This window comes from Hylobates moloch, unplaced genomic scaffold, assembly GCF_009828535.3.
Source record: "Hylobates moloch isolate HMO894 unplaced genomic scaffold, HMol_V3 SCAFFOLD_2, whole genome shotgun sequence".
Taxonomy (NCBI): Eukaryota; Metazoa; Chordata; class Mammalia; order Primates; family Hylobatidae; genus Hylobates; species Hylobates moloch.
The window spans coordinates 51,584,425-51,611,570 of record NW_026652277.1 but is presented as its reverse complement, the minus strand read 5'-3'; the positions used below and the strand labels follow the sequence as shown (position 1 = coordinate 51,611,570).

General features: G+C 38.5%; 1 protein-coding gene across 1 annotated transcript; it reads left to right on the top strand.

Moving 5' to 3' along the window:
* The first annotated feature begins 1,590 nt into the window (after positions 1-1,590).
* Positions 1,591-24,480, top strand: BMP3 (bone morphogenetic protein 3). Its single transcript, XM_032163906.2, has 3 exons — positions 1,591-1,906; positions 16,411-17,321; positions 24,055-24,480. Exons 1-3 carry the CDS (start codon positions 1,591-1,593, stop codon positions 24,244-24,246), a joined length of 1,419 nt encoding a protein of 472 aa, XP_032019797.1. The 3' UTR covers positions 24,247-24,480.
* Positions 24,481-27,146: the final 2,666 nt, after the last annotated feature.

The window sequence follows — 27,146 nt, the reverse complement described above, 5'->3', positions numbered from 1 at the left end:
GTGGCACAATCTCGGCTCACTGCAACCTCTATCTCCTGGATTCAAACCACTCTCTTGCCACAGCCTCCCCAGTAGCTGAGATTATATGTGTGCACCACCATGCCCAGCTAATTTTTGTATTTTTAGTAGAGATGAGGTTTCACCATTTTGGCCAGGCTGGTCTCGAACTCCTGACTTCGTGATCCACCCGCCTCGCCCTTCCAAAGTGCTGGGATTACAGGCCTGAGCCACTGCGCCAGGCTGCTCGTAGTTTAATCTCCATTGTACAGCCATGACAAGAGAGAATTAGGAAGACAAAGCTAGCGACTCTCATATTCTGTTCCGGACTCCGGGATCTTCCACACACCCTTGTTTTTAGCCACCACTGCACCATCCTGCTGGGAAAGCTTTTGGGGACCTGTAGGAAGGAAACCTTTGGGGGAAGCTGTAGGTGGGGTTGTGGTGTGTTTGCTTGTTTTCTTATTTGTTTTTAACATGACATTGACTCGCACATATTTCTCACCTCGAGAGAAGATGATGCGGGAGAGAGGGGCGTTATGATGGGTATGCTCTCAGAAAGACAGGAAGCTATGATGACGGGCTACAGGTGCAGGGGCCCGCAGTGTCCCTCAGAAGAGGCTCAGGAAAGTAAGCGAGAATGGTGTTCACGTTGTGACTTTGTTTGGAATCAGAAGAGCGAAAAGCCAGGAAGAAATTCTGTTTTCCACTGCCCTCTTGGTAGCCACCACACAGCCACTGTTCTTGGAGAATTAAAAAAAAAAAGAAAAAAAAAGTCCCTCCTACCATTTCTTTAGTCCTAAATCTCCTTTTGCCTTCCTCTCCCCAGCCATCCCACCCCCACTTCCTCTTCTCTCCCTCCCGCTGCCAGTTCTCTGGTTACTCCCCCCCTCTTGCTTCTATCCCAGCCTGGTGCAAGCTAAGAGGACGAGGACGAGGACGAGGGAGTGGGAGAGATTGGCTGAGGACTCTACAGATCAGCTAGAGAGCGAAGGAACTAAGTCTCTCTTCTCTCATACACACACACGCACACACGCGCGCGCGAGCGCACACACACATACACACACACACACACACACACGTACACTAAAAAACTCGGACCAGCCGCGCCGCAGCTGCTCCAATCCGTGGAAAAGGCAATCGAGCGCCCTCCGGACCGCTGCGCACAGCCCCAGCTCCGACCTGGCGCCCAAAACAGAGCTAGTCCTAGTCCCTCGCGCAGCCAGTTTGGCCGGGTGTTCCCAAAAATAAAGCGAGGAAGGAAGGTACAGACAGATCTTGAAAACACCCGGGCCACACACGCCGCGACCTACAGCTCTTTCTCAGCGTTGGAGTGGAGAAGGCGCCCGCAGCGCCCTGCGCGGGCGAGGTCCGCGCAGCTGCTGGGGAAGAGCCCACCTGTCAGGCTGCGCTGGGTCAGCGCAGCAAGTGGGGCTGGCCGCTATCTCGCTGCACCCGGCCGTGTCCCGGGCTCCGTGCGCCCTCGCCCCAGCTGGTTTGGAGTTCAACCCTCGGCTCCGCCGCCGGCTCCTTGCGCCTTCGGAGTGTCCCGCAGCGACGCCGGGAGCCGACGCGCCGCGCGGGTACCTAGCCATGGCTGGGGCGAGCAGGCTGCTCTTTCTGTGGCTGGGCTGCTTCTGCGTGAGCCTGGCGCAGGGAGAGAGACCGAAGCCACCTTTCCCGGAGCTCCGCAAAGCTGTGCCAGGTGACCGCACGGCAGGTGGTGGCCCGGACTCCGAGCTGCAGCCGCAAGACAAGGTCTCTGAACACATGCTGCGGCTCTATGACAGGTACAGCACGGTCCAGGCGGAGCGGACACCGGGCTCCCTGGAGGGAGGCTCGCAGCCCTGGCGCCCTCAGCCCCCGCGCGAAGGCAACACGGTTCGCAGCTTTCGGGCGGCAGCAGCAGGTGAGTGCGGGAGGTGAGACTCCCTTCCCGTGGTCCCGCCCCAGCTTTCTCCCAGGACCCCCCACAGCTTCCTTGTCTGCCCCTTGCTTGGTGGCGCTGACCAGGGACCTTTCTCCGCCCTCCTCAGCTGCCCTCTGGATTTCTCCGTCCAGTCACACCCTGTATGTCGCCAGCTGCATCTCCTGTAAGCCCAGTTTTCAAATCCAAAGTGAGAGGGGGAAATAGAGAGAATGAAGGGCGCGGAGCAGTGGAGGGGTAGGCTGCAGGAATTTCGTGGAAAAAGGGAAGGGGCGACACCCCATGCCTGTGAGGCCTCCTGCCCTGAGTGACTGGAGCACCTCTAGGGTGCCTTATTCTGTTGATTCCTAAATCGGCCAGCGGAAATTCCTTTGGACTGGGCTTTAGCCATGTTTACTAAGAGGCAGATGCCATTTTATGCCAATACCGGGGCCCGAGAGAAATCATACTTGAGTAAGACGGCTTCCCCTCTCCTTTTCTCCTTCTCCAGTCGCTTCTCTGGATATTGCACCCGCTCCTAATTCGCGCCCTTTGTGTTACTGTACTATATTTGACACTTTACTTGATAGTTCCTTAGTGGCAAAAACAACAACAACAACAACAACAAACAGGTGCTTGGGTGTTTCGATTATTTAAAACCCGTCTGGGTAAATAGGGGTTGTACCATCCATCCTGGGAGGAGCTGGGAGACAAGGGGAGGGAGCAACCCTGGATGTAAACACCTCTTGGAATCTGCCCAAGAAAATCTGCTCATCCCGTTTTTCAGCACAGATCACTTCGGACTGAAATTCATGGCTTAACAAGGTTTCTCCTAGCCCCTGTGGTGAAGGGAATAACTTATGCTAACAGCCTCCCTCCCTTGTGTTAACAGCTTGAGGGAAAGCTTCCTGGACACTAACTCTGTTTTTATGCTTTGAGGATGTTCACTACATTCATGATAAGGGGAAATGTAACTGCAAAGCCTATCTTCAGTGAACAGTTGAACAATAGCCAAGACTCTTCAAGAAAATGAGGCCATGCCTCAATCAATACTGTCAGAATCACTAGAAAGAAATCTCCCAAAGTTTTGATATGTAAGACTCCTGGAAAAAGGGAAAACTAAGGCATTCATCAAGGAAAGCCCTGCATTGTCTGTGTAAATATATTCTAGAGCTTATAGGCATGATGACATTTACAGTAGATGTGAATTATGCTTCCTAATGCAGAAGTCTTTAGCTAGAGACTGAACTGAACCAGATTTTACATTCTTCTTAAAACCATGAGCATGATCTGTGAGGAGAGCGCCACCAGTAAGGAAAAAGAAACCTGCTCTGTGTTATCCACAGTATCCTAGCCATTGGAGGAGGCTGTCCTGACAGCTGACTACACCAGTGAATACTCTGTTTACTTTAGTGCAACTCTAGGGGCATAACTCAGTGAAGAACTCATATGGGAGTTGCAAGGATTGAATGGAAGTTGGGTGAGCTACGCAGGTGGCAAAAATGAAGGTACTCAAATCACTCTTATCTTGATATTTGTTTTCTTGGTTATATTGCTAGGGAGTAACTGAGGCCCCTAAGATTAAAAAACAGTATTTTTTGGATTAACAAGTTTCATTTATAGAATGAACCACATGGTTTGGAGGTAGAATTTGAGTTTGTTTCATTCACGTATTGTACAGCTTTTGTTTTAGGCTAAGTTAACCATGGATAAAGATTTTAATAACTCAGGCACCATATTCTTTTTGGCTTCAACTCATTCCTTGCAATATAATTCCAGAGTGTCCCTTATCAGCCTCACTATAGTCTCATAGCATCAAATAATAAACTCTGATAAGGAGGCCAGACATTCCCTTGAAATGATGAGTTGCAGCTTGATGCATATACACAAGGCTGTGTGCCCTGATAAGAAAAGTAATCCCTTTAGCATCCTAGAGACTGTCTTAATGACTTATTCATCAAATGTAGACACTGGTTTTTGTGGAAGCTTAAGTGTCATGTTACTTCATTGAGACTCCTGGCGAGGTGGTTCGTGTTGGGCCCCTTCCAAGAGTGTTTAGTTACTAACACACTGAAAAGACTATTATAAGGCAGTTCTGGCTCTAATAAGGCAGGACTCCAGGAAGGTGCTAAGGTTTTCATGTGTGTCCCTCTCTCTTCATCCATATCAGCATTTCCATAACACCCTTTCACCTTGTGACATATGTTCCCTTGTAGGTGAAAGATGCTGTCTAAATTAATATAGTAGATATGTTTTCCAGTCCAGAGTTTTGAAGTTTTAGAACATATGGGTTTCTCTGTACTGAAGACGTTAAAAATTTTAATGGAAGATCAGGTGGTGTGCTGTATATGGGGCAGCTGCTGATCCGGTAGCCTCTGAGTGCTTATTCAGGCTGAGTTATAGCTTTAGAGTCCTATTTGTTCCTTGGAACATACCTGATTAAAATTATTTATTGTTCTAAACCTAGAATATCTTTGGCTGAAATTTAGCTGCTGTGGTCTCCCTCTGATTACTTTCTACTTAAACCATTACTTGATGGTGGGTGGCATTCATCCTAAATACACTTTCTGCTAACCCCTTTTCTCCTCCCTGAATGCTATGTAGTTGGTGTGCCAAAACCGTAAGTTTGGAGTGCTTGTAAGTTTTTTTGTGATGTGGAAGGGTTTACATAAAGACAGGTTTTATCTTTCCCTTTGCAAAAGGTAATTTACAAAATCTATTAGTGACAGAGAAGGTCAGCTTCATAAAAACACACCATGTGAAGGAAGACAGAAGGATATGAAATTAGCATTTATTTTGATTTTGGTTTAAGTTGTCTCTGGCTACTATATGATAAAGAAGAATATTTTACACGAAATTTTCTTCTGTCTTGATCTTTTAAGATACTTCAGGATCATCACTTTCTCATGACTCGCATAGTCACTTAATCTTCCTTTTCTTAATGACAAATGTAATCTCTTTAGGAAAAACAATTAAAGCACACATGTTATTAGGAAACTATCACGATTTATGACATGCACCTACAAAAATAGCACATTTTAGTGAGTACTTGTCACCTTTAAAAAAATCTCACATACTTCGTAGATTTAAAAAAAATAACTGAGGCAGTCCACCCCCACAAGTGAATATTTTCCTGCAATGAGGAAGAGGAGATTCTTTCCTCCTGTGACCAAAGTACTTTTAAGATAAGTAATTATAATATTGAAATGTTTCTGAAGTATAAGGCTAAAATATAAGGCTTCAGCAAAGATAGTATATAACTAAGTGTTGAATGATCATTCCAATAGGAGCCATTCCTTCAAAATATATGGAACCAGTGGGAAAACATCATTTTTGATGGGTTTGATGCTAAGGGACTATAGAAACTATTAAAACGTAGTTACCTTGAAGTGCCTGGCACCTAGAAACTAGGCTTGAAATTTAAAAGTACTTGGATAATCTGATGTTTTCATTTAAAGGACAATAGTACATCTCAGGAAGAGGAGATGGGTGTGCAGCTGCTTTGAATTACACACTACTCTGAATACATGATAGCCTTTAATGAAGTTTTTACTGTAACAAGCAAGACAGCTTTATAATCTCTGACATTTAAAAAATCACAGTGCCATGAATTCTTGATTATTCATGCTAATGGAAAGGAGAAAGGGAATGAATTACATATTAAAAAATTTAAATTTAACTTTGTTGTTTAGCTAGAAACACTTGAAGAGACCAAGAGACCATGGGGGTCAATGAAAAAAAAAAATATCCTAAGCAAATAATTCACTCAAGGAATATTTGTACACTAGAAATAGATACATAATTCAGAATGAATTAGAAGGTTACATACATTTTACCTAAGTAGTGGAAGCTCGTAAGCATTTGATTGAATGAGTTCAGATTTTTCTAAAAATTAAATAGGGACATGAATATCAAATCTGCTTTTAAGCATTTTTGCATCATATAACTTTGTATTTGGAAGAAGCATTCAAGAAAACAAGTCCTTCCTTTAATGGAAGCAGAAACAAGTACCATGATGTATTTGCCACATAATTTTTCAAATATACTGAGCTCACCTCAAAACCTATTATTTTTAATAGCCAAATCTAATTTTCTAGGAGAAAATGTCACAAAAACAGGTCTTTGCAAGATGTTAACAGGTATTATATAAAATTGGGCCCCATGGTCAAACGTGGAAAATGTGATCAGTTTTCTTTGCTGTGGGACCTTTCAAGACCTTTAAATGCTAATGAGTCCCCATAAAAGGGGAATACTTCCTCCTGGAGAAAGCATTTTACAGAAATGTCCTTCTAAGATGTCTAGTTGGGAAAACAGTGGTTCAACTGAACACTGTCTCATTTTTCATTTCCCACGCAGTACCTATCTCAGTATGTCTACTTATATTATTACTTTTTGGACTTGGGTTCAATTGGCATTGTACCATCTTCCTGCTTTTATGTTATAAATGTCTCTGAATGTAATTTTAGATATCTTCTGTCATTAAATTTTATTTTTTCCTATATCTTTATGAGTTCTCCTTCATTGTTTTCATCTATAAGATTAATATTCATCGCTTCTCGGCCTTTTGGCTAAGATCAAGTGTAAGATTAATATTCATTGTTTCACACAGGTATTATGCTTTAAAAAGAAAAGCTAGTTTATTTGTGGAAAAATTCACTAATGATCATGTATATCACTTTATTAATGTTTTATCACCATTACTACCTTGATGAAAGACACATTTACTTAAGATGTCAATCAAATTCCTTATATTATAAATCCCCGGTGTTTGTTATATTTAATAGGCATAATAAAAATATTGCACCTATCAAAAAACCTTATGAAAATGGTTGAGCAACTTGTTATATATTTTCTTTTGGTTAGTCAGGAATTTTGTGCTTCAATAACAGAACATCTCTCCCCAAATTTTGATGATTCTTTCATATGCTAAATTTGTATATACTAATAATCAGTTAGTATCTTAATGTCTTTATTTTGGGGGTAGTAGTGGAAAGACATTTGGCATCACAAATAATCTTAAGACAGACTTTTCTATGCCATGTTTCAGTTGAGTAAATTTTTATGATTATGTTATGAATCCATGAAAATAGAATTTGTAATAGAAATATTGACTTTATATTAATCAAGTAATACAAGTATACCTGGATCATATCTACTTTTGACAGTAGTAAAAGATGAAATGTAACTCAAAAAGCTTTCATATATGGAATATATGTAACAGCCAATAAAATTACTAGTCCATCTACATGTTAGCAGTCGTTGTGTCTTAGCATAATGGCATATACAGCAGTACTCCTGGATAACACACATTTTAAGGGATAATACTTTAAAGGCATGAATTTCTCTTTGTTTATCTGAAACATCAGCATGTAGATCATAGAATCAAATGACCACGGTGGTTTTATTGACTCTTTCAATGATCTGTATTTCTTTAAAAGCCATCTTTTCATGGCAATAGAACCATGGTAAATGCAGTACCTTGATTGTATTTGGGTATACCACGAATATAAGTGTGTGTGCAAAATGATCTCACTTTATTTCTAGCTTCAGTTAGTTCTTTTTACTTTACTAAGGTACTGTTAAGTATCTCTTTTATAAAATAATTACATTCAATAAATTTAAAAATATAAGGTTCTTTGTTCAGCCCCCTCATTTTACAGTTAAACCAACTGTCCAACATACTATTATTTGCTTTTCCTTCAAAAACCTTTCTCTTTAATTGCATGAAATTAATCTAAAGACTAAATTAAGGGTAATTGCTGTACTTGGTGTTAAATGAAATGGTTTTCAAGTAAAGATTATTAGTGTTTTGTTTTTTCTATTACCTAAAGCTAAGAGTTAGGAGATCTAACTTCCATTGTTGGCTGAACTGCTAATAAGTAAAGTCATCTAATATTGCTATTCTCAGTTTCTTCATCTATCAGATGGGTTAAATTATACCTCCTGTGCCTGTCTCACAGAAAGATGGTGAAACTCAATTGACAAAGTAAACGCAAAGATGCTTTAAAAGTTTAGAAGTCCTATATAAATTAGGTATACTAATATTCTTAATATTTTGAGATTATTTCCCCCTGGCGTTCAACAAAGCATTAAACATATCTCAAATATTGATAATATGTACTTGTCTGTAGCACAGATGATGATGTAAAAATAGTTGGTAATTATCTGTGCAATCTATGATATCCCAAACCTTTAGTCAACAAATGTACTATTTTCTGTCCTGACCATGGTGGCTGAGGGGTGTAGGGTTATGCTTTTTTAGAGAGATTTCTTGAAGTTAATTGTTCTCAAAGTATAGTTCGTGGACTAGCTGCATCAGTATTACTTAGAACCTTGTTAGAAATTCTCCAGCCCATACTAGACCAGCCGAATCAAACTCTGGTGATGGAGCTCAGAAATATGTGTTTTAAAAAGCCATCCACAAGATTCTGATCCATATTTGAGAAACACTGCTCTAAGCTTCTGTCCCTAGAGTTTTGAGTATTTTATATCAAAACCATCCTCTTAAATCTAGAATTGATTATCATGTTATTCCTGATCTCATCTGGCCCTTTTAGTGGGCCTACCCATAGACAAATGGTTTATTGACTTATATAATGGTAAGCTTTTTAAAATATATACTTAGAAGATATATTACTGCCTTTATGATGGTTTTGCCATAAAGAAGTCTTCGAAATAAGTTAATCAAGACTGCTTACCCTTCACTCATAGCTGCAGAGAGTTTATGATATAATAAATTTGCTAGAAGAAAAATATGATATGAGCAGGGACCTACAAAGCAAGTCCCTGGAGGACATGGAGTCTATCTCAATTCATCTGTGTGTTCTGAGGACCTAGCACAGTTTGCCGTGTAGTTGACGCTCACTAAATACTTCAGCTGAGTTGAGTTACATATTCAGGAGAAAAGATGAGATAGTTCAAAAGCTATCAGCCAGGCAAATATCCTTTACAAATAAACTTGCCTTGAAGGAATTTCTTATGGGGCATTTTACCATTTATATATTAAATGACAATACTATTCTACTTCATATACAATGATTATAATAATTCTTCTTTTCTAATGAATTGAAAGGAAATATCATATGGTATTTATACCCAAGAAGGGCTCTTGCTGACTTTGGGAACTTGAAATTACTTGAAAGTTTTTATGCTTTGGTGTTAAGTAGGAAACACTTTTAAATCTGTTAAGTTTACAGAGTTGTTCATTCAACACACCTAACAAATACCTTTTGGGACTTAAGTGCTCCAGGCTGTGTGAAGTACTAGGAATTCAAAGATCTATAGAACATAGGTCTGCCCTCTGAGTGCTCTCAGTCTAGGAATGCCTTTGGGCAGAGGCTAAGAGTAGATAAACTGATTAATGAACATTTTACTATTCTAGAAAAACATACATCATATCATCTTTGGCTGTTTTTACTTTGGACATAGAGAATGGTTGTTTTGAGATCCCGTAAAGCACAGTCGTTTGACTGGGACTGTACAGGAGAAACACAATTCTAAGACTTTGTGTTCTCTGTAGAAATTCTTCCTTTTGCCTGTGCCTGAAAGTTAAAGGCAGCACAGGGATGCTGCAATCTTGACTAAGTAATCTGCAGCAAATATTCACCCAGCGACTGAGGGTGGATGTGTCCCTGTCCTAGGCACCCCTGGCATTTCTAGCAGCTGTACTTTGTTTGAAGAAAGAAGTTGGGGCAAGGGGAGGTTGGGGAGGTGGTTGTTCTTAGTTACATATTTTCTGTATGACTAAAATGTTTTCCCTGCTTCCTGGGGATTTAGCTAATCATCAAGATTTCATTTAGTCTATTTGTTTTAAAATCAGACTTTACATAGAAAGCTTTTGATTGTATGTTCTAATTCCCTTTGCAAACGTTCTGTGTGGGCCAGCACAAAGGTGAACTTCCCCTTACCACTCCCTGGACACAGCCTCAGCTACTCCTGGAGAGGCACTGAAGTGTTGCAATAGCATGGCTGGCCTTAAGTCCCGAAGTCAGAACCCGACTTCCTGAAATGAGTTCTTGGTTTCATCAGGTGCAAGTGCTTTGTTTTTAGGTAAAAACTGAAATAAATCTTCTACCTTTATTTAATAATCAAACTCCTTTTAAAACGCCTGTCTGACTTTCTCTCCGAAGTCAATTGCTAGCTAGCTTGCTAACTCCTAGGGTGCTTCATGTTTGCATTTCTCTAATGAGTAGGTTGAACTAAATTTGCTCATTCGTATAAAAAAAGCTTTAAGGTCAAGCCCTGTGTTGGAGGCTGAAGAGTCTGATATAATTTAGAGCCTTGTCTTTAAGGAACTTATGGCCTTAAGAAGGAGCAAAGGTGTAATGAAAATGGTAATAGAGGCAGGATCCTAGCCAAGGAAATGGGTTGTCATGACAAGCTTGCATCCAGGAATGGTATCTCTGCCTTGCCTTAAAAAACAAATCTGGATTATCAAGGAGAAAAAGGGTGGGTAGAGACATTGCAGAGAGAAGCAGCAACAGGTGCAAAGTCCCAACAAGTGTGTAAAAGAGAGTATGGCTTGTTCAGAAACTCACCTGACTTCCAACCTCCTTTTCAATTCTCAGGTGTTAAAACTCTAGAAAATTCAAAAGATAAGATTATAATGCTAATGGTAAACCCTAACTAGGCTGCAGTAAATATATTCCCATGTGCCAGTGCCAGCAAACAGTAAGAAAATAGCACCACCTATTGGTAGTCACATTTTGGCATCAAAATATTTCTTTGGGGAAAGCTAGAAAACAAAGCCGGTTATAGTTACTTGCAAGGGATGAGAGGTTCTCTCGTTCACTTTCACACACTACTCTACCATAAAAACATCCTCCTGTAATAGTCTTGACTTATCTCCAGTTGCCCCAGTCCCACAGATGGGTCTCACTAAGTCAAACAGTTTGCAAGTCATGACTTATATTGGCTTGGATTTGGCCTCCATTTAACTATCACCGTTGGATTGCATTCTCATTTTGACACTGGACAGAAAAACCCTGATCTCTCCACAGTCCCTTAAATATTGGAAAATAATTCTCATGTCATTGCTAAACTTTTTTTTCTCCCTCCAGGCAATGTTTTCTTATTTATTCAACTCAAATCTATGAGATAGTTTCCAGACCCCTCAACATCTGGGTTACTTTTCCAAGTTGCTCTCTTCTGCATTAATAAACTGGTTAGAATGAGAGCACCCAAAATTAGGCATGCAATTCCAGATATATTTAGATGATCAGTGTAGCATACAATTAATATTTTCTAGTACCGAATACTATCCACAGACTAAAAACGCATAAGTATTTTTTGTAACCTGAAAAAAATCCACCTTCTTTTTTTTATCATTATTATATCAGTTTGCTCTTATTAGTCAGGAATTTGATTCAATCATTCCCAATAGATAAGTATCTGAATATTTCAGAAGAATAGAAAAGGTGAATATTAAGGTATTTTTTATTTACTGATATCCAAACGTAGACATTTGTGTGCATAGATAAAGCTGTGCTACAACTCATGGGGAAGAGAGAGACAATGCAAATCTTCTGTTCATGAGTATGGAAAGTTACTCACTTTACAAGTTAATATAAAATTTTTTTTTTTTTTTGAGACGGAGTCTCGCTCTGTCGCCCAGGCTGGAGTGCAGTGCCGCAATCTCGGCTCACTGCAAGCTCCGCCTCTCGGGTTCACGCCATTCTCCTGCCTCAGCCTCTCCGAGTAGCTGGGACTACAGGCGCCCGCCACTACGCCCGGCTAATTTTTTGTATTTTTAGTAGAGACGGGGTTTCACCGTGGTCTCGATCTCCTGACCTCGTGATCCGCCCGCCTCGGCCTCCCAAAGTGCTGGGATTACAAGCGTGAGCCACCGCGCCCGGCCAAGTTAATATAAAATCTAAAAAGTAAAAGAGCATGAAAGTAATTGAGTAGATATTATCATGCACTGCTATTTGCAGGAAGGTGTACCTCATTCTTATTTACTTCTCTATATACATTCACTTGACCCCATGATGCTAGCTTATTACTATTTTTTTTTTCGTCCATTGTAAATGCTCAGTAACTATTTGTTAAGTTGTTTTGGAGAGAAGATCATTAACTTACACAAAAATAAAATGTTTTAGAATAAGAGAAGGCAAAAATAAAGTATGGGTTAGAAAAGTCAAAGTCAGTGAATGCTTTGTGAAATGGCTGATAATTCTAGCTTATTGTTTTGCTTCTTGGTTTTTTTTTTAAACCCAGGAGGGAGAGGATCTGGAACAGGCAGAGATCCCTAGCCTAGGTGCAAATAACAAGAGCAAACACATCAAGTGTTGGGAATAACATAATACCTTTGGTTAGGCTTCAGATTGGCCATTCCTTGCTCAACTTGGATGGCTTAGACATTCACTAGAACTTCAATTCTATAGAACTACTAGAACTTCAATAACTAGGTTAATTGTAAGTATTTTTATATTTTCTATGTAAAACATTGGCAACATTTCTTTTGCAAAAGCTTCCAGATATACAGCATTGCATACTGCTAGAATTTGTTCCTTCCATCCCCTCGCCAAGATTTCCTTCTTCCTTTATCTTTAAAAGTCTGGTCCAAAGATTACTTCTTCCCTGTGTGTTTCTTTGCTTCTACCTGGGTAAAGTTAATGGCTCCCAATTCTGCTCCAAGCATAGCTAACGCCTTTGGCAGCTTGTATTATCATCATGGCACAGCTATTTCTATTATCATCGTGGCATAGCTACTTGTATTATCATCATGGCATAGTCTTTTTTTTCCTTTCCATTTTGACTACAAAATTAGTGATTATTCTAGACCATGACCATCCAATAGAGATTCAATGGGAGCCACAAATGGTAGTCACATATATAATTTAAAATTTTTAGTAGCCACATTTCAAAGTGTGAAAAGCAACAAGTGAGATTAATTTTAATAGTATATTTAATGCAATATAGTTAAATAAAGTCACTTTAACACACACTGGCTTAAAATAAAATGTATTGCTATGGTATCTTATATTCATTTTCTTACCAAGTCTTCAAAATTCAGTGTGTATTTTACACTTACAGCACATTTCAATTTGAACGTAAGTGGCTACATACTACCATACCGGAAACCACAGTTCTAGTTAGCTAACATTTATTCAATATTTTCTATGTGTTTTATGTGCCTTCTCTCAATTAATCCTCGCAACAACTCTATAGTTGCTACTACTAGACCCACTTTATAGATGAGCACACCAAAACTTAAAGAGCTTAGGTTATTTGTCTGAGGGCTGCTATGGGTTGTAGTGAAATTGCAACTGGGCCAATGGGCTTTGACTTCATAATAAAGCACTGGTTTAAAATGAGAGCCATTGGAAGAGGCAGTATGACAGATTTGGAGACTTTTACAAGACGATGTTGTAGATTAGACACAGAGGTAGAGGCTAATTAACAGCAGGTCATAAGGTGACTAGGAGGAAACATGTTTGAAAGAAGAAAATATTTTGAAGCAAAATGTGGGGCAAAGGGCAGGATTGGTTTACCCATTAAGGTACTGCCACCCATATCCCTTGGAGATCATTTATTCCCTGCAAGCACGTTTGTTTGGCAACCGTTGGATTGCCACATACCCAGAACAGAGTGGCTTCTCTTCCTTCCACTTTAAACTTCTATCTGCTACACGAAATTTGGGTAAAAGTATATGCTCCGGTGACTGGTATGAATTAAGGCTCAAGTCTCTGAACAGTCCTGATGCCATGGCTTCATTATAAAGGTCTGTAAAATATTATCCTGGTGTCATGGATTATACAAATGTGCACCAATGGCAGTTTCCTCCTTTTCCTTCACACAGTGTTAAAAATGAATAGAATATGTTTCCCATTGCACTTCCCTTGTGCTTGGGGACTCAATGAACTCATTTTAAGTTTCCACATCTTTATAAAAATGTTTTGTTTTTACTGAAACATGTTTTTGATCAAGAACATAATTTCACGATTGCGTGTGTGTTTCGGAAACAAATATGTATATGGAACAAATGCATGGAGAAGGGCTTAGGCTCTGGTGACTGATCCCAGGATGGGAGATTCCAGAGTTCTAACCTCAGTCTTGTGGATCTCGTTTTATGAGCTAAAGGGGAGGAATCAAATTCTGCACTTATTAATAAATCTCTCATTCTCTTCTTCTCTCATTTCTGGATTTGAATAATTGGAAGTATGGGTGAACAATTTTAATCATTTTTGTTGCACTATATAGAAAGTTAACTCTTTTTTTTTTTAATTTATGGAATGTCATAAACTTCAAACAAGATCCACAAGAGCATTCTTTTTTTTCTTTTTTGACATTTTTGCAGTATGCCTTATTTTTTCAGATGTATTATTTGAATATTGAGATGCATTGGATCTTGCTTACCCAATGCTTATCAGGCATACTACAATTTTTTTTTTTGAGACAGTGTCTCACTCTGTTGCCCAGGCTGGTGTGCAGTGGTGCGATCTCGGCTCACTGCAACCTCCACCTCCCAGACTCAAGCGATTCTGCTACCTCAGCCTTCCGAGTAGCTGGGATTACAGGTGTGTGCCACTACCACCTTGCTAATTTTTGTATTTTTAGTAGAGACAGGATTTCACCATGTTGGCCAGGCTGGTCTTGAACTCCTGACCTCAAATGATCCACCTGCCTTGGCCTCCCAAAGTGCTGGCATAACAGTCATGAGCCACTGCACCTGGCCTCATCCTACATTTTTTGAAGTAGGTAGAAGAAGACGTAATCCTTGTAAGACTGTTAATACCAGAACTAATAATAATAATAATTGATATTTAAGAAACACTTCACAGACACTTTATGGACTGCTTTATACATGTCTCATTTAATTCTGATGACATAGGAGGTAGATATTGTCTCATTTTGTGAATGAGAATACTAGCTTGTGTGATGTTGCGAAGTTGATAAGTGGCTGAGCGAGTACTTGAATCAAGGTGAGTGTAATTCCAAACCCTGTGTTTGTAGCCCGTAGGCTATACAGGCCTCAGATAAAAAGCTATTACAATACGTCACCACATTTGTAGGAATAAGTCTTGGCAGTCTTCCATAACTCTGAGCTTTCACCCCTTTAAGTTTATTTCTGTGTTAAAGTTTTCACACATTTATGGTGCTTCAGTAAAGGAAAGAGCAAATTAATTAAAATGGCTGATTCTTGCTAACCTTTTTCTGTCTTTTAAAATTATTCCTGTTTATTACTCTCTTTTTATTCCACTTCCAGGAACCCTCCAAAACAAGAGATGGCATAATTGTTTTGCTTTGTTTTAATTGAGGTGAAATTCACATAGTATAAATTTAACTAATTTTCAGTAAACAATATAATGATAGTTAACACCCTCACAATGTTGTGCTATCACCAAGTCTATATAGTTCCAAAATATTTCCACAATTTTAAAGTAAAACCCTGTAACCATTAAGGAGTTTCTTTTCATTAGCCCCTTCTTTTAGCATCTGGCAAACACCAATCTGATTCTGTCTGTATGGATTTTACTATTCTGGATATTCCATATAAATGGAATCAAACAATATGTGATCTTCCATGTCTTGCTTTCATTTAGCATAATGTTTTCAAGGTTCATCCACATTGTAGCATGTGTCAGTACTTCATTCTTTTTCATGGCAGAATAATATTTGATTGTATGGATATACCACAATTTCTTTATCCATTCATCCATTGGTAGTCACTTGAGCTGTTCTAACTTTTGGCTATTGTGACTAGTGCTGCTATAACCATGTAATTATTTGAGTGCCTGTTTCAATTCTTTGGGGTGTATACATAGAAGAGCAATTGCGGAATCATAATAATTCTATGTTTAACTTTTTGAGGAACTGCCAAAGAGTATTCCACAGCAGATGAACCATTTTGCATTCCCACCAGCAATTTGAGAGTGTTCCAATTTCTCCACCTTCTCAGTAACCTTCTGGGTTTTTTTGTTTATTTGTTATAGTCATTCTAGTGTGTATCAAGTAGTACTTCACTGTGATTTTGATTGTGTTTCCCTAATGACTAATGATGTTGAGCATCTTTTCATGTGCTTCTTGGCCATTTGTATATCTTCTTTGAAGAAATGTCTATTCAAGGCATTTCCCCATTTTTATTTGGTTTCTTGGTCTGTTTATTGCTGAGTTGTAACTGTTATTTATATGTTCTGGATACTAGATTTATCAAATGTATGATTTGCAATTATTTTATCTTATTATGGAGGTTGTCTTTTCACTTTATTGATAATGTCTTTTGATACACAAAAGTTTTTAATTTTAATGAAGTCCAGTTTATTTTATAAATTTACCTAATTTATTGGTGTATCTACTTTTTCTTTTATTGCTTACACTTTTGGTGTCATATCTAAGAAGCCATTGCCAAATTCAAAGTCATGAAGAATTACCCCTAGGTTTCTTTCCAAAAATTTCATGGATTTATTTCTTATATTTAGGTTTCTGATTCATTTTGAGTTAATCGTCATATAGTGAAGTAATGGTCTTGTTTACTCCTGTTTACTCTCTTTCTCTTTCTTTCCTAGAAACTCTTGAAAGAAAAGGACTGTATATCTTCAATCTGACATCGCTAACCAAGTCTGAAAACATTTTGTCTGCCACACTATATTTCTATATTGGAGAGCTAGGAAACATCAGCCTTAGTTGTCCAGTGTCTGGAGGATGCTCCCATCATGCTCACAGTAAACACATTCAGATTGATCTTTCTGCATGGACCCTCAAATTCAGCAGAAACCAAAGTCAACTCCTTAGCCATCTGTCAGTGGATATGGCCAAATCTCATCAAGATATTATGTCCTGGCTGTCTAAAGATATCACTCAATTCTTGAGGAAGGCCAAAGAAAATGAAGAGTTCCTCATAGGATTTAACATTACCTCCAAGGGACACCAGCTGCCAAAGAGGAGGTTACCTTTTCCAGAGCCTTATATCTTGGTATATGCCAATGATGCTGCCATTTCTGAGCCAGAAAGTGTGGTATCAAACTTACAGGGACACCAGAATATTCCCACTGGAACTGTTCCCAAATGGGATAGCCACATCAGAGCTGCCCTTTCCATTGAACGGAGGAAGAAGCGCTCTACTGGGGTCTTGCTGCCTCTGCAGAACAACGAGCTTCCTGGTGCAGAATACCAGTATAAAAAGGATGAGGTGTGGGAGGAGAGAAAGCCTTACAAGACCCTTCAGACTCAGCCCCCTGAAAAGGGTAAGAATAAAAAGAAACAGAGAAAGGGACCTCATCAGAAGAGCCAGACACTCCAATTTGATGAGCAGACCCTGAAAAAGGCAAGGAGAAAGCAATGGATTGAACCTCGGAATTGCGCCAGGAGATACCTCAAAGTAGACTTTGCAGATATTGGCTGGAGTGAATGGATTATCTCCCCCAAGTCCTTTGATGCCTATTATTGCTCTGGAGCATGCCAGTTCCCCATGCCAAAGGTAGCCATTGTTCTCTGTCCTGTACTTACTTCCTATTTCCATTGGTAGAAAGCCACATTGACTAAGTTGAGTGTGCATATAGGGGGTTTGTGTAAGCGTTTGTGTTTCCATTTGCAAAATCCATTGGGACCCTTATTTACTGCATTCTAAACCATAATAGGTAATATGGTTGTTCTTGGTTTTTCTTTAATGGTTGTTAAAGTAATATGAAGTCAGTATTGGTATAAAGAAGGATATGAGAAAAAAACATGTGTGAAACATACTTGTTGTGTTGCTTCTCAACATGGTGCATATTCCGCCACATGGTTATGTGTGAACCTGCACCTGTCCATGTAAGCAAGCCCCAAATGGTAGAAGGCTGATCTTGGAAGAGTATTCAAGGAGTAAGTGAATGTCATGGGAGCACAGAGAAGAGCTGATGGGATTGATGCCCTAATGCAGAACATGTTTTAATAAATACCCTTTTGTGAGCTAAGTTGTCCCCACAGAGGTCAGGATCAGGATTGACTGAGGTAAACTGGCCTCATGAAATCCACTACATGCTTATTTCATTTGCTTCACTGCTAAACATCAGAAAAGGAAAGCAAAATAGAATATGATGACTCTGTAAACTTTTGCCAAGACTAATTTCAACCTTTCAGAGCTTACCTGTGTCTCTTCGAAAATCCATAGGGTCTGAACTTTATCGTATCAGTTCTCAGTCTCCTGACAAATATATTTGCAGAAGTCTCTCCAACCCCCACCTCCAACTTGCACAGCACGTTCAAGTGACTGTTCTCTTTGAATTTAAAGTTTAAGTAGTACCCTCTATAATAAAATATAGTGGCACTCTTCAGCCTTCAGTTAAGTTTATTGGTGCACTTCCATTCTCAGCTTGTAGCAGTTTATATCTCTGTTATACCAAAAAAAAAGTAGCTGAAGAAACAGAATTCAGAGGAATACAGTTTTCTTTTTCAAAATTTAAAATGAGTCCATTTTTGCTATTTTATGATAATGAAGAAAAAATCCTTTGTCTCAACAAATGACCAACTTCTGCTTATGCATCTCTAAAATAGCATTTTCATGTTCTAGCCAAGTGTAACACTTGGCTATAATCATTGAGATGACAAGCATAACAAACATAAGTGCAAAGGGCTTTAGTCTGGCACAGTGGCATGCCCCTGTAGTTCCAGCTACTCTGGAGGCTGAAGCAGGAGGATAACTTGAGTCCAAGAGTTGGAGTAAGCTCTAATTGCACTACTGCACTCCAGCCTGGGTGACAGAGTGAGACAGCAGGACCCTGACTCTGGGTGACAGAGTGAGACAGCAGGACCCTGACTCTGAGGAGAAAAAAAAAAAAGCAAAGGGCTGACAGCACAAGGCTGGGTTAGACTTTTGAGGGCCACAGACTTGATTGAAATTTTATTTTCTTGTTATAATACTTCTCTAAGACCCCTTCTTTCCCAAAGATTTTTGATCATTTTATGTTTCATAAACCCAAACACAAACTACGAATTCTATACACTTGCAATTGTGTAAAGAGTCTTATCTCGTCTAAATATTCATAAAGGATATTTTACTGATCAAACAAAATTGTTCAACTGAGATAACATTAAAAAACACACACACAACAAAGATGACAAATGTAACAAGCAGTGATGAGTCTTTATTTTACAGTGTGGCTTGCCTTGTGGCATTGAGAGGCAAGAATGGTTTCAAAATCTGTCTTTAAACCCAGGATGACTGACTCGCGCTGGGTCTCAAAGTTTTCCAAATAATCCCTCTCACTTATAAAGGGTAATATATTCTGGGTAGCCCAGGGAAGGAGTTTTTCCCTTTTTTTTCTCCTGACTACAGTCTTCAGGACTCAGGAAGCCATGACAATGCAGAGATACTCTGTTAATTTGCTTTTGAACCTCTAGCTCTGGAGAATTGATTTGGTATCCACCCCACCACAATTACTTCCAATTTGTCCCTCTCATTTATTGGTTCTACCTGCTTTTACCGTTCTGAAACCTGCTGTTACTTCAGAAGAGCTCCATCATCTTTCTCAGTGATCTAAAGAATAATAATTTAAGAACTGATGAGGAATAAGTTAAGAATAGCAGAAATACATTTAAAGAGAGAAGTTTGTTAGTGCAGAAGAATAATTAAATGTACATCCTTGGTCATAGCAGGGCGTCTTAAACCTTAATGTCCTGGCAAATTGCCCTGGATTTAGTTAATATGTAGGTTCTGATCCAGTGGATATAGTAGAGCCTAAGATCCTGCATATCTAACAAGTTCCTAGGTGGTGCAGATGCTGCCGATCCACAAATTGCACTTTGAGTAGCAAAAATGAGAGTCAAATCCTTTAAACTTGAATCTTGATTCTACCACTTACTGCTATGACTCTTTGGAGAAGTTATTCAGACTCTCTACAAGTTATTTTTAAAGTCTGAAATGGGTCTAATAGTAAATAGTAAAAATAATAGTTTCTATATAACAAAAACAGTGGGAAAATGTGACGGTAGAGCACCTTGCACATAGTAGGTTATCAATAAATACCTGTTATTGACATTATTATTCATGGCCATTTCTGAGACTGAGGAGAAAGAAAAGCAAACATAGGACTCTGAAGAAAGACTACATAGGAAACGAGATCAAGAAAATAAAAGTTGTAAGGCAGGAAAATGTTTTCTAAATGTTTCTAGTCCCTTTTCAAACATCACAAAGCTGAAAATAGGTTTCTCCCTTTGGGTTCAACCGCCCGTGAGCTCTTCCAGGGAGGTTTATTTGGAGAGTAAGAGAATCAGGAGAGCATCAGTTGCAGCAACTGAACTCATCATAATATTTGTCAAAACTTGGAATGGCATCAGAACTCCAGGGAGACATAACAGGGATAAGTGTGGAGCTTTCTCTCTGAGCTTCAGATTTCCTTTTGCCAAGTTGAGAGTGGAAGTTTGGCTGTTACATAGAGTTCTCAATCTCTCATCACATTGTGTGGATCTGTTTAACTTTTAAAGCTTTCTAGTGGTTCCCTTCAAGCCTTCCAGGCCTTGTGTCTTTCAAGTGGTACAGTGACCAAAAAGATGGGAAACATGTAGCCAATGAAGCTGCTACATTAGGGGCAATTAATAAACATCCCTGTTATCAGCACAGTGTCCAATACTGCAACCAGAGTGAACTTTGTAAATAAAAATATAGTCTAAGCAACAGAGGAGAATCAAGGCCGCTGGTCAGATCAGTACAAAACATGTGGAATAACTGAGGTGCCAAAGACCTTTCAGACTTTAGATATAGTTTTTGCCCCAGAGAAAGTTCCCCCAGGCTAGACTGCTTTGTTGGCCCTCCTTTCTTTTGGCCTCCTGAGCCAAAGACTGTTCTATATGGCAGGGCCTTTTGTCTGCAAAAGTTGACAACCTGTTCTCTAATTCAGAACAGCTGTGTTCTTTCTGCCTTTCCCAAATTCCAGGCTTTGCCCTTTCACTGATTCCAATTAGATACTTTCTGGACTATCACACCCATGTGGGCTGGACTGGAAGAATTGTGGAGTAAAACTCCATGGCCAAGGTCAGGAATGAAGGCTCTTAGCTGATGACATGCTCTCCCCTGCTAATGCATTTGTAATCAAATTCAACTCGAGGACATCATACACAGCTTGGCAGGTGCAGGCCTGACCATTGTAGATTTCATTCACAGACACGGCAATTTGGATTTTTCTGATTTCTAGCCCTTACAGCCAATCTGTTCTCCCAGAGAGAGATTCTTGGAATTCTGCCATGAGATGAAAAATACCCATACAGTTAACGCCAAGTTCTATACCTTTGCCTCTCCTCATCACCTTAGAAGAGATGGAAAACAGAAATTTTAAATGAAAGTGATTGAGCTGTTGTCACTGACAAAGATCCAAGAGAAGTTGGTTTTGCTTTTTTTTTTTCAAGGAATTTTGCAAAAGCTAGAAATAGCAAACACATAGAATTAGGCAGCAAAGAATCTAAACACTTTGAACCAAGTATTCCATACAAAGAAGAAATTCACATTTAATGAGTTCAAAATGATACAACCTCAATTAATTTCCTGAATCTTCCAATTTTAATCTCTGGTCATAAAAATGAACTCCAAAAACATTAAATCTTGATGTGCTGAGTTACTTAAGCAAAAAATTACCTAACTGCTATTGAAGTCGTGCTTCACCCTCATTAGAAAGAGCTGGTAAGGCAAATACCACAGATATGCATTAGTAATTGATATATTTCTTAATTTTTTAACTTATTTAATAAAGAGTCATGAGACACATGACCTGAACTCAGAAACAAACAGAAATTCTGGACTGGCAATATGCTTTACACCAGCAAATTACCGCATGGATCTTTTGTGCACGATGTAATTATTTCTGGTAATGGCAGGTTGATCAGAGGATTTCATAGTGAGAAAAAAAAAGCAGGGGAAACTCCCTAGTAATCTGAGAGGTTCCTGATAAGATATACCAATGCAGAATCAGGGGCTTCTGTCCAAATTCCAGTGAGCCCACTAGAGACTACTCATATACTCGTAGTTTCTGAATCTATCATTTGTCAGTTAAAACTTTTAAAAAAAGGACAGGAATTTTCCTAGGAAACACCCATGAATATTTTCCATATCTACACCAGGTCATTTGCACAGAAACTTGTATTTTTGTTGATAGGAATTATTTCCACAGAAATGGATAAAATGGAGGGTATGCTGTTTCTTTTAAGTATTTCATCCATTTAACAAGCATTTATTCCATGCCTAGATTATACTAGGTGCTCACCAACAGCAATGCACAGCAGAATTTAGCACCCAAGGTCTCACATAATTAAGTTGATCCACTTTGTATAAAATTCAAATATTATAGGAGTTATTAAACATTAAAATATCAGAATAATTTTGGAAAATCTGGTTTACAAATTGTTTTCACTTTATGACAAGCTGTTTAGATGATTGAGTCATAAAATAACTTTAAATCAGTGGAGAAAAGTGGATGGCTGCAAAAGCTTTCTTTAGAAATTACCAATAGCAATAACAAGCAATGGCTACTGACAATTGTTGTACAATACTGATTGTAGTTTGTGTAAGTTACACAGATATTATTGGTGATGCGGGGCATACAATGTGCGAAATAAAACAGCATGGACTTCCTTTCCTCAAGGGAGGAATAACTCGCTTTGTAATGAGTTAAAGCTAATTAATTCAAAGTTAACCAGTCTTTTTAACATATACTGAAAATCTCTAGGAAAAAAAGTAAGAACAGTTGCCCATCATTAAGTCTAATTATTTAGTTACTTATGCCTAATCACAATAAAGTTGAAGTCTGACATATGGATTTTATTTCATTGATATTAAAAGATGGGATGAGATTTAACCTTCCTCTGCCAAAAATAATCCTTTTTTTCTTTTCTTTTTCTTTTTTTTTTAAGAGTATGCCTGCTTTCTATATTATTTGCTTCTCCCTTGGTTTGTATATACCCTTAAAGTTTTAACTTGTTCCAGTTTCCCATGCTGGGAGTTTTAGGAGTTTGAAATTAAAATACCAATTCACTGGGGCGGGGTTCCTCTGAGCCATGAGAAACATGGCTCAAAGTCCTGAAATTAAAAAGCGAAAGTTTTGGTCAAAATCCTACTCCTGAATTGGTCTCTGGCAAGTTACCAAACTTCTGTTGCTCAATGTGTTTAAAACAAAACTACTTTCACCTGCCTAAAAGAGACATCGGGAAAAACAGGTGTTGCACAGTGGGGTATCTCTTAGGAAGTTCTTCTTACCACTCTGGCAATACCTAACATTCTGGACTTGCAAAAATGACTGTTTCTTTAGTACTTTTAGCTAGAGCAGAGCTGTATGGGGTTCTCTAAATAAAACCACATGCTTCACATGGATGTTAGTGGTCCCATTTGGCATTTTCTCAGGGAAAAGATTCTTACTCAGGCTTCTTTGGTGAAAGTTCTGGTATCCATAGGATAACTTTAGGTCCTCATAATTCCCAGAGGGAATGCCCAGAGGACGTGGCCCACTCTTAGAATACAACCCCACCATGCTTAATTCTAAACCAGTGGAGCAACAGTGACCCCCAGTGGCCAATGGTGTGGTCTTCTTACCCCCCAGTTTGTACTTCTAAGGAGAGTTGAATAATTACATAGTGGAATAGTCACCATCCAATCCATCTTGGCAACTATGAAATTAAATAAATCAATACCCCTCTGACTTGCTTGGTTTTATTTTAACAACAATGCCTAAATATCACTATAGCAGTGGCAATAATGTATCTCTGTTAAATAGAGTGCTTGTTAGGGTTTTGATTAACATAGGGCCAATAACAAATCATTTTTTGTTGCAATCCTGTTATTGAAAACACCATAGAATGTATTAATTCCATGTTTGGGGACTAAGTTGTTTGTAATTAAATGATTCTTGCTGAGATAACTGGGTTTAAATCCTCTACCATTTACAAGCTATTTGACCTTAGATATGTCGTTTAAGCTTTTTGAGCCTTTGTAAAATGTAAGAAATGTTAGCTTTGTTGTAAGAATTAGAGATACTACATATAACATGCCTGGAATGCAGCAGGCACTTAATAAATAATAACCATTTTGGTAGTGGTGGGATAGGAGATTGGGCTTAATGTATAATGATGCCAGAGGTTTTACTAAATTGTTGAAACAAATTCATTAGATAAGCATTTTGTGTAATGAGGACTGAGGAGTGGAAACACAGTTCCACCTAACATATGTGTTCTTCTTTCATTTCTTTTTCTAGTCTTTGAAGCCATCAAATCATGCTACCATCCAGAGTATAGTGAGAGCTGTGGGGGTCGTTCCTGGGATTCCTGAGCCTTGCTGTGTACCAGAAAAGATGTCCTCGCTTAGTATTTTATTCTTTGATGAAAATAAGAATGTAGTGCTTAAAGTGTATCCTAACATGACAGTAGAGTCTTGCGCTTGCAGATAACCTGGCAAAGAACTCATTTGAATGCTTAATTCAATCATTATTTTTATGGACTTCTTCCTTTTTTTTTTTTTTTTTTTGCACTGCCAATGCATTTTGTTTCAAAAGATTATTTCCATAGTCAGAGGGGAATGAGCAAATAGATTGAAGGTTTCCACCAAGGAAAAGGACTGTATTTGTTTCTAAATGTAACTTAAAGTGAGATTTTAGTAAATATGGACATCTATTTCTCTTTTTGTAATCAAACACAACAACTTATCAAACTGTTTTTAGAACTGTTAGAGAACACACTGTTTATTTTTGTAATGTTCTTTGAAAACAGAATGGAGAAGCAGCAATAGCTTGTCATTTATCTCATTTAATGACTAATGAGAAATAGAGAACAATTTCATGTTTTGAATTAGGCTTATTGCCTTAGATTCCTGAGAAAGTGCTAAATAATCAACTCTGATGTTTTCTTAAGTTCTTGAGACTCTTGTTTACCCATGTTTTTCCTCCACAAGTCATTGTGTAAGTGTAATGGAAAGTTTGTGCTGAGCGTTAGTGTGAATGTATGTGCATACATGCTCCAGGTGCCTGTGCCCTCTGGTTTGCTTAATATGGTTTTATGATTCAGTTTACACAGGATTCTTTATTTTTTCAATTTTATATTTTGGCAAACACCATTCAGTTATGAGAACTTTGTCAAATATGATAGAATAATTCAAGAGCATATACAGAGAGTTACCACTTGACCCAGGTATTTAATTGCAAATACAGTTGTTTTCATTTCATTTCCTACCAGAAAAAGGAATCAGCAACCCAGTTTTTGAAAACACAAGTATAATTCCTCTTTTGTACTTCTTTTTCACAAATGCTTTTATTTATTCTAAATTGAATTTAAAAATCATTCCTAAAGCCATTAACTTTTTAATTCTCCTGATATGCCTTTACTTCATATGAAGTTATTGGTAGATGTTGAGGCCCAAAAACTGATGGAATATTGAAGATCTTCTTAAATGACCAATTTAACCATAACCAAATATTGAATATCATTCTTCAGTCACATCTAAGTCAGGCACTTTTTCACATAGATCAGGGCTTTTGGCTCAGTCATGAAATCTACAAGTTAGCAAAGCTTACAAAACATTATTCACCAGGTATGGGAATCAAATATAGACACTTATTTGTCTTTGTTTTCCATTTCTATATGTCACATACATACATGTGTCCTCTTATACCTTTACTCTTCAAAATTATTTCAAAATCCTTCTCACTATATTTATTTGTGCGATGGAAATGCTTTCAGGCCATAGATCATTGTTGGTGTTAATCTGTGGTTAATCCTCATTTTAGTTCAGTCTTATCTGATACTTAGAAATATCTCAGCCATTTTGGAGGCTGTGCAGTATCAGAAGACATGGAGTTTGTTCTGTCTCTGCCTGTAGCTAATTATGGTGGTTCAGTCATTTAATAAATATGTTTTGAGCATCTATTTTGTGAAAGGCACTGTGTTACCTGTGTGTCTTTAGTGTCCTCACTGGTAAAATGAAGAGGCTGACCATGAGCTGGAAGGGTTAAGTTTATAATTCCAGCTATTTCATACCCGTCTTCCTTGAAGGAATGATAGTGATAGATACAAAAACACTGTAAGTCCCTCTTTTAATAAACTAAATGCAAGAACATCCTATACTTCGCTGTTTGTAAATTAGTATGGCATTCGCTTTGGTTTAAGTGGTATTTTACTGAAAACCCATTAAAAGAAGAACCCATGAAAAGAAGCTCTTTGACACCTTGGGGTACACAAATGTTGGTGTGGGTGTGTGTTAATTCTGTGAGTGAGACACACCAGTTCTAAAAAAAAAAATGAGTGAAGTTCTGGTGCTTGAGTTATCATGCTTTCTTCTAGTTCATTTTTTCTTACAGTAGCATAAAGATTCAAAGTAAGATGGAGGATAAAATTACTTTTTAATACATGTTCTCAAACATTTGAAAATAAAAGTGTATGACAGAAGGGGTCCAGAGTGTGGCCACCATCCTGATCATACTGTTTTTCTTTTTTTTTTTTTTTTGAGACAGAGTCTCGCTCTGTCACCCAGGCTGGAGTGCAGTGGCGCAATCTCGGCTCACTGCAAGCTCCGCCTCCCGGGTTCACGCCATTCTCCTGCCTCAGCCTCTCCGAGTAGCTGGGACTACAGGCGCCCGCCACCACGCCCGGCTAATTTTTTTTTTAATATTTTTTAGTAGAGACGGGGTTTCACCGTGGTCTCGATCTCCTGACCTCGTGATTCGCCCGCCTCGGCCTCCCAAAGTGCTGGGATTACAAGCGTGAGCCACCGTGCCCGGCCCATACTGTTTTTCAATAAAGAAAACTTTTTCATTGGTAGATTTGGTGAAATTCTAAATTTAGGTTTTTTTCTAGAGAAGTATCAACCAAAACTTCTGGCAATTCCCAGTATCACTTCTTAGCCTTCTTATATCCAAATGCCTGTTTGTTACCTTTCTTAATTTGAGTCAATGCCTACTTATTACAGATTGCACCCCACAATGGCCAAAAACCCACTACATAATAAAATTTACAGGTACCAACTAGTTAAAATTATATTTTAAGTAGCAATTGATATAAAATTACAACATAATAACAGAACTTGGGTAATCTCTTAGCAATGGAAATAGGTTTTAACCAACAGTTTTTCTGGGTGCTTTGTAACTATCATTTTACTACTGAATTGAGGATATATTATGGTATAAATTGGAAGAGTTTTATTCCCAAAGAATAAAGCAAGATTATCTTTCAGTAGTAGAGATTGAAGTAAATGTATTAATATTTTAATTAATACAGATTTACTAAGAGTAGTTAGAAAATTGAGTAAGTGCCTGTTTTACAAATTGTTAGGTACTAGTTTCTGTATAATTCCTACATA

Bases quoted from the DNA above. Each gene is read 5' to 3' on its own strand.
- BMP3 (XM_032163906.2), top strand. From the start codon at position 1,591: ATGGCTGGGGCGAGCAGGCTGCTCTTTCTGTGGCTGGGCTGCTTCTGC. The intron at 1,907-16,410 runs GTGAGTGCGGGA...TTTCTTTCCTAG, and splicing joins CTTTCGGGCGGCAGCAGCAG to AAACTCTTGAAAGAAAAGGA. The intron at 17,322-24,054 runs GTAGCCATTGTT...TTCTTTTTCTAG, and splicing joins GCCAGTTCCCCATGCCAAAG to TCTTTGAAGCCATCAAATCA.